This window comes from Merops nubicus, unplaced genomic scaffold (assembly GCF_000691845.1).
Source record: "Merops nubicus isolate BGI_N331 unplaced genomic scaffold, ASM69184v1 scaffold8279, whole genome shotgun sequence".
NCBI classification, from domain to species: domain Eukaryota; kingdom Metazoa; phylum Chordata; class Aves; order Coraciiformes; family Meropidae; genus Merops; species Merops nubicus.
The window spans coordinates 276-7,891 of record NW_008628944.1 but is presented as its reverse complement, the minus strand read 5'-3'; the positions used below and the strand labels follow the sequence as shown (position 1 = coordinate 7,891).

General features: G+C 42.6%; 1 protein-coding gene across 1 annotated transcript in view; it reads left to right on the top strand.

Annotated features, from left to right (window-relative positions):
• Positions 1-209: 209 nt before the first annotated feature.
• Positions 210-7,616, top strand: part of LOC103779207 (arginine-glutamic acid dipeptide repeats protein-like) — a gene marked incomplete at both ends in the record, with an annotated part of 7,669 nt that continues 262 nt past the window's right edge. The window contains 6 exons of the mRNA XM_008946827.1: positions 210-412; positions 2,677-2,769; positions 3,520-3,719; positions 4,994-5,155; positions 6,581-6,694; positions 6,869-6,882. Coding sequence (XP_008945075.1) covers positions 210-412; positions 2,677-2,769; positions 3,520-3,719; positions 4,994-5,155; positions 6,581-6,694; positions 6,869-6,882 — 786 coding nt within the window. The remainder of the gene's footprint in view (positions 413-2,676; positions 2,770-3,519; positions 3,720-4,993; positions 5,156-6,580; positions 6,695-6,868; positions 6,883-7,616) is intronic.

The following is a 7,616-nucleotide window of genomic DNA, read 5'->3' as shown; positions in this document are numbered from 1 at the left end:
CTCCTCTGTCCTGGAGGAGAGGAGTGAGAAGGCTTTTACTTGCTTCTGTTCCTCCCCTGCAAAAGCGAACCAAAAATAATGAGGAGGGTTTTTTTCTTCCATATCTAAAGAATTCTATTGTCTGGCTGAAATACATCACGAAGCTTCCTACAAAAATACATGTGCACGCATACAGAGAGCAAAAGGGAGGGGAAAAGCTGACAAGTCAGGTTTGCATGCCCCTCTAACATACTCCTTCTGTATTTGCAGGGAGAACTAATCACCTTCTATTACTATTGGAAGAAAACCCCTGAAGCAGCAAGTTCTCGAGCCCACCGTAGGCATCGAAGACAGGCTGTGTTTCGGAGAATTAAAACTCGAACTGCTTCCACTCCAGTCAACACTCCCTCCAGGCCCCCCTCCAGTGAATTCTGTAAGTGGAAGCTAAAAGCAATGCATTTATCTTTGTTTAGATGCAGGGAGCAACAGTAATGTAATGGTACTGTACCTTCAAGTGAATGAAGCAAGGAAATGGAGTTCAGGCAGTTGCCCTCTCCTGTTCCTGTACCATTATACTGGAATGTGGTAGGCATCTTTGATCACCAAGTGCTTTGTGCAGCTCTTAAACGTAAAAGCATCCAGTAGGGATGGAAACATTGCCATGGTACTGAATTTCCCTACTCTTTTCTTGGGTTTGTGTTGTATTTTCTCCAGGCTTATTACAGTAATGGGAATTAGAAAATGCAAAGAGGAGGAAGTCCTTCATCCCTTTGGAAGGAAGTCCTTTTCATCCTTACTCGGTGACCCATCCCTTCTGCTTGATTGCAGACTGTGTGCTGCAGCCAGCACTGGGGTAGCTTAATGCCTTCTGGAAGAACTTAGGCCTTGACTGAAGCAGAAGTGTCTGAACAAAGAATAGTTACCTGAACCAGTGAAATGTGCTGCATTGCAAAGGGTTACAACTAGTAATGTCCATATGGATATATAAACTTCTGTCCTTACATAAAAGTCTTGTTACCCTGTGAGCTTTAAGTCTTTCTGTGCAGTAAACCCAGTGCATTTCACATGCTTCCTAAAGAAAAGGGACTATGTGGAAGCAGAAATCGTCAGACTCTTACTGATATGAGGGAGTTTGAGGATGTCATAAGCAGGCAGGACAGAGAATTCTGGAGAGGGTATTAGTGAAGTAGTAAGAAAAAGCTATTAGCCTGTCCCTGCTGAAGTCGATAGGATTTATTGCTGATATCTCTGTGCAGAACAAACAAGGCTCTCGACTCTAAAACTCGATCCAAGGTCCTCACCACTACTGAGCACATGTGACTGGAAGGACCCCTCTGTACAGATCCAACTGTAGGATGTGCATAAAAATCAGTTTAGTAAAAGAAGCAAGTTCTAGCCTGGTGTCAGTTTTGCAGTCAGGGTTTAAACACCTGCAAGAATTAATGCAGAAATTTTGGTAGTGCTTTCAGCTACTGTTATTAGCTGGGACCTTGTGTTATTTTGAAGGATAATGAGTTGATGGCAAATGCTAATGGCAAGTACTGTACAATCCTTCCCTTTCTGTAACCTGCACCTATTAGAAGATACCCTCTTGGAATCTTCAGAAAAACAATATTCTTGCATCAAGGACTTCTCTTCTAATTAAAGATGTGAACAAAAAAAAGCCACAGGGCTTTCTGCTTGTGACAAATTACAGACCTGTTACACTGTGAACTTACTGGGTGGTGCTAGAAAAGTGCAGTACTCTGAAATAAGGATTTACTCCTGAGTTGTTTTACAGGACGAGGTAAGATACAGTTTTTGAGATGTCTGCATATTTTCAGTGGTTTAAGTGGTGCTTTTTAGCTCACAGCCTTGTAATTGGCTAATTTTCCTTCATGGCAAGCAGCATATAGCAAATTATCTCTTTCCATATTCTTCACTTCTTCAAAACATGGCATTTTTGAAGTTTGAAGTTGACACTTTAAGTTTGCCACTGGTTAAAACTTTTAAGGAGGTTTGCAGTAACGATTGGGAAGCTGGTAGTATCCTTGTAGTACCTCTCATCAAACAGAATCACTTTGTGTTTTTTGAATGGGTACATTACATGTCAATATTTTCTTCCACCCACAAAACACATTGAGCTCTTGGGTTAAACATAGCCACTGTCTAACAGAGAGCAGCAGCCCCCATCTAGTTCAGAAGATGAAGTCTAGACATAAAACAAAAAAAAAAAACCAAACCAGAAGAGTCACTGCAGTATCTCTCCATGGTATCTAGTGAAGTAGGATTTAGGTATAGGAAATTTGGGTTTAAATTTGACCACGTTCTAGAGATAAACCTCCTGAATACTGCTTTTGGAACACAGCCTCTCTGACTAAGCACAAACAGTATTTGAACAAAAGCCAACTGGAAAAAATACCACGTACTGAATCAAAAGTTCTGTGAGTTTTATCACTTGGTACATTCCTGGACTCCTCCTTTATCTGTAGATTAATGAGATCTGGTCTTGCTTAGTTGCAAAATGGGAAATACTGACCATAGAAGGCTGGGTGGTTGTAGCTGTAGGAAGTCACAAGATTTACACGAGAACTGTTACTATTGGTGGTTATTTTAGCCAAGTAGGAGGAAGTTTACTTCTATTTCTATGGAATAGAAAATCCTGATGATTTTTTATTTTCCATTTCCCTCTTCTTCCCTTGTTCTTTACCTACTCAGTGGACTTGAGCTCGGCCAGTGAAGATGACTTTGACAGTGAAGACAGTGAACAGGAACTGAAGGGCTACGCCTGTCGTCACTGCTTCACAACCAGTATGCACCTGATTCCTTCTGTATTTCTCCCCTTTCTGCTACTGCCCGTTCAGTGTGGGCTCATTCAAGCAAGAGCAGTTCATGTGCATGTACAGCTGTTCACAAAAAACATGGGGTTGAACCAGCTGAAGTATGTAGCACTCCTAGCAGAGTTCATCATGCTTGCCATTGCAAATTAATAGTGCAGTGACAAAGCAGAATCCTGAGATTCTGACATTTATACAGGAAAAAAATTTACATAAGCCATAATCTATATAATCCATCTGTGATTTAGCAAATCAATACTGGACTGTGACTGTCACACACAACTTGTTTATGCTGCATCAAATCTCTTGTGAAACAGCCCCATTCCTGTAGGAATTCCTGAAGGTTGTCCGATATTTGGGCATTTGCATGGCATGGAAGTGTGAGCCCCAAAATAGGGAAGGAAAGGAAATGAGGAGTTCATAGCTTACTTCACTTTAAGAAACCACAGCTTTGGAGAAAAATAGCAGCCTGTTAGCTCCCAGGTAGAGCAGGTAAGGCTTCTTCCTTTGTTTTCGAAGCTGCCCTTGTTTAATTAAACAGTTTGTAAATTGAATATCAAAAAAGTGCCCTGGAACAGGACAGTTTTGCAGAAATTCCTCCAAGCTTGCTTGTAGAAAAGCAGCTACTTTTCTAGTTGTGGTGTGCCTTTTTACTGCTGCATTGTGTTTGTGCTGAGCATCTAGTAGGTTGTGATTTCTAACCTGCTGCTTTTCCTGCCCTAAGCCTCCAAGGACTGGCACCACGGCGGTCGAGAAAACATCTTATTGTGCACTGATTGTCGCATCCACTTCAAAAAATACGGAGAGCTGCCACCCATTGAGAAGCCTGTAGACCCTCCGCCCTTTATGTTTAAGCCTGTCAAAGAGGAAGATGATGGACTCAGTGGAAAGCATAGCATGAGGACAAGGCGGAGTCGAGGCTCGGTAGGCTTAACACTCTTGCATTGAAGCTTCTTCTGTAAAGAGGAGGTGTTTTCTGGAAAAAGGTAGTCAAACTTCTGAAATGATGCTTTCTCCATCTTGCTTGCTTGCCATGGTATGTGCCTGCTGCTGCATTTGTGTCTGCGAGTGAGATTTGCTGAGGTTGAGGCTTTCTTTGGAAAAAAAGGAGCTCGCATGTCCCTTCTGCAAGTTCTCGTCAGAGTTATTTCCATGTTTTTAATGACTGGCAGTGGACTGTCATCACAAGGGGGCCCTTGAGCAGCGTATCGTTGCAGGTTTTGTATTCCTATGTATCCTGCTTCCAGCTGGAGCCTGTCAGAGCTAAACCCTTGGGCTTATTTAAAGGAAGAGTTTTTAAAAATTAAATGCTAGTCATGTGGTCTACTCATATTATGGGAGCTAAAATCTCTTCCCTAGAGAAAAAACTGTAGTTTGCCCCTATGTTTGGTGTGCTCTCTCACAGAGTTTTAACTTGGGGTGCAGTGCAGGGAGCCTTACTGTGCCCAAGTCACTTGTGAGAACTCTGACAGCAGCTCTGCTTAATTTGATGTTTGCTTTGGATTTTGGCTGATGGAAAGCAGCAGATACATTTCTTTTCCTGCCCTCCCCTCTCCATCTCTCTAATCATGATGATATATGACCATTGCTTTTAAGTACCTGTACAGGTAGGGTTGGCTTAATTGCTTTTATGATAGCCAGTCATCCAAAAACCTGCCAAACTGGGAGGGAAACAGCATTAATTATTGAAATATTGAATTATTTACACATGCTGTATTGTGATTCCTTATTGTATAGCAGGACACATTGAAACTGTGGATTTAGAAACAGGTCTTGACTGCTTGAATGCCAGAAGGGAGACTGTTATTTCATGGAACGTGGGAGTCCCCTCTTACCTCATGGTGTGTGTGTGTGCACGCTTACAAACGGGTGTGTGCGTTTGTGAGGAAAACTTAACCTGCAGGCAGCAGCAGCTTTGGAATATCTTTCTGATGTTGTCATTTCTAGCACACGCTACTCAATAAAATAATCTGCACTTCATGTTCTTGAGTAGGTAAATTAAGGATTTACCTCCTTTTGCTTTTAAGTTCAGATGAGCTTTCAAGGAACAATTTTAACAGCATTAAATGCTCGTGGATTTTCATTATTCAAGCTCTTAGCAGGAGCGATCCATCCATGCCTCTGATGTAAGACAGAAAAAAAAGAAGAAGAGCTTGGCCAAACACTGACTTAGATACACTTTTATTTCTGTTAAACAGATGTCTACACTACGCAGTGGTCGTAAGAAGCAGCCAGCCAGCCCTGATGGTAGAGCCTCACCCATCAACGAAGACATCCGCTCCAGCGGCCGCAACTCTCCCAGCGCTGCCAGCACCTCCAGCAATGACAGCAAAGCAGAGTCGGTGAAGAAGTCTACCAAGGTACAATTTTTCCCATTCTTCTCCTGTGTTAGGGCTGGATACCTGAGGCCTCTTCAGTCAGCTAAATCAGATGCTGATTCAGGAGGCCAGGGAATCTCGCAGTGACCTAGAAATTCCTGCTCGTGTGGATAAGCAAAAAATGTAACGGTGCCTCTGACTGAGGCTTTATTTCCTGTACATAAGGATGTGTAGTGATAAAAAGCCATTAAAGTATCCCCATATAACCTTACTGCTTTCAGGATAAACTAATCCTTCAATTTCAGATGCAAATGCAAGCATTAGGCTCATGGAAGTAATGCAGATCAGAAATGCTATATTTGAGACAGACAGTTTGGGGGATTTTTTTTTAAGCAGTACTTAATCTTTGTTTACAAAGGACTATGAATATGTAGTAATTGAAACTACTTCTGTTACTGTTTTCCTGTATGTATATTTGCCTGATTTTTCAGAGCAAGCTGGCAGTTTAGTGGACTTAAATCAGTAAGAGACTACTGAAGAAGCAAAGCCAGATGAAGTGGGGAAGGCTTATCATTAAGCAGTGTAAATTAAAAAGTAGGACTTAAATTGGGGGGAAAAAAATAACCACACAAAACCAAAAGAAACAAGCAAAACAAAACAAATAACCCAAAGCAAGCTTTCAGATGATAAAACTGAGAACACAGTAAAATTTGAAGTTAGGTTAGGTCATTATGAGATATATAAAGGTTTCCCAGGCCATGAAAAAAGGTGGTACTCTTGTGATAGCTATTCACTGTTAGCCCTATATTCGAGGAGTTATAAAAACCTATCCCTCTCAAAATATCAGGAGTAAAACAAGACTTTTGTGTAGTATAAAGAGGCTTATCCTGTGCCTGTCTGCTGCAGAAATTCCTGCTCCATCCTCTGTTCACCATTGGTGCTGGTCTCTGTTAGAGTATACTGAGCCAGTTGATCTGGTGTGAGTCTGACAGATTTGATCCTGTCTGAAGACAAGCACTTTGTTTAAACCATTCTTTCACGTTCAGAGGTTGAGACCAGATCTGGGGAGTGCTTTATTCCATGTTCATTTTTCCTACTAGCTTGTATCAGAAATGGGCAGGGTTTGTGTGCAGACTGCCCCTTGGGTTTCTGTCTGCAGAGTTAAAATTGAAGTCTGGTTTGGGTTCTGTCCTAAATTTGACCTCCAGAGGGCGTGGCTGGAGCATCATGTAGGTGCAGATCTTTTGGGAACACAGCAGCAGCTCCAGAACAGGTTGCCCTGCAGCCTGTAACTGGACGGAGGGACAGATGTGTATTGGATTGTTAAGTACCAGCTTTCTCAACTGCTAATCAGTTCTCCTGCTGCATAGGAACCCTGCTCCTTTGTTTGTGTGAAGTATGGTGTGCTCCATCTAATTCTGCATGTACAGCACTGGTAACTGTTGTGTTTGGCTTCATTTCTGGCAGAAGATAAAAGAAGAGGTGTCTTCCCCTCTCAAGAACTCCAAGAGGCAGCGGGAAAAGGCAGCTTCTGACACAGAGGAGCCTGACAGGTCCAATGCCAAAAAATCCAAAACTCAAGTGAGTTGCACAGATGAGTATTTTCTCTTAGGGGAACGGTTTGAGAGTGAGAGGGGATGCAGACTTGCTAACAAACCAAAACCATGAGATCCATTTAAGCCACAGCAAATTTTAACTTGATCTGTGACTGAAAAGCAACCAATGTTATAATTTGTTCCTTTGGTTGAAGAACAGTGGAATGATACAGGGTAAGTCCAGAAGTCTGAGGTTCTTGTCTTGATAACCAGTATTGGCCATACAGGAGTATACTTGGATTATTTTCTGCTTCCTTCCCCCAGTTTTTTAAAAATTGAAATTAGATTTTTCCTTTTCTGATGGCAGGTTAGGAGACCATCACTGGAGTTCTCTTAATTTAGTGGTATCACAGCTCAGTTGAAATAATGTTCAGAAAGTTTTTTCAGCTCTGTGTACTAACCAGGTTCACTCTGTGCATAGGATTTGGGAATTTTGGCACTGAGCTTTCAATAATACAGAATCACAGAATGGGTGAGGTTTGAAGAGACGTGGAGGTTGTCTAGTCCATGCCCTCCACTGAATTAGGGCCACTGTAACCAACTGCCCAAAACCATATCCAGATGGCTTTTGAATATCTCCAAAGATGGGAAGTCCATGGCCTCTCTGGGCAGCCTGTTCCACTGCTCAGCCACCCTCACAGTGAAAAAGTATTTCATGATGTTCAGGCAGAACTTTCTGTATTCCAATTTGTGTCCGTTGCCAGAGAACACCAGTAAGAAGAGCCTGGCTCTGGTGTCTGCACCCTCCCTTTGGCTGTTTGTGTTGCCTGTGCTGTTGGAAGTCCTGTGAGGTTCAGAGGGGTGCTGGCACTGGTTAGCCCAGCAGGCACTGGTGATCCCTGCAGCTCCCCTGCAGGGCGGTGACCCTTCCCCTCTCCCCGCAGGAGATCAGCAGGCCAAACTCTCCC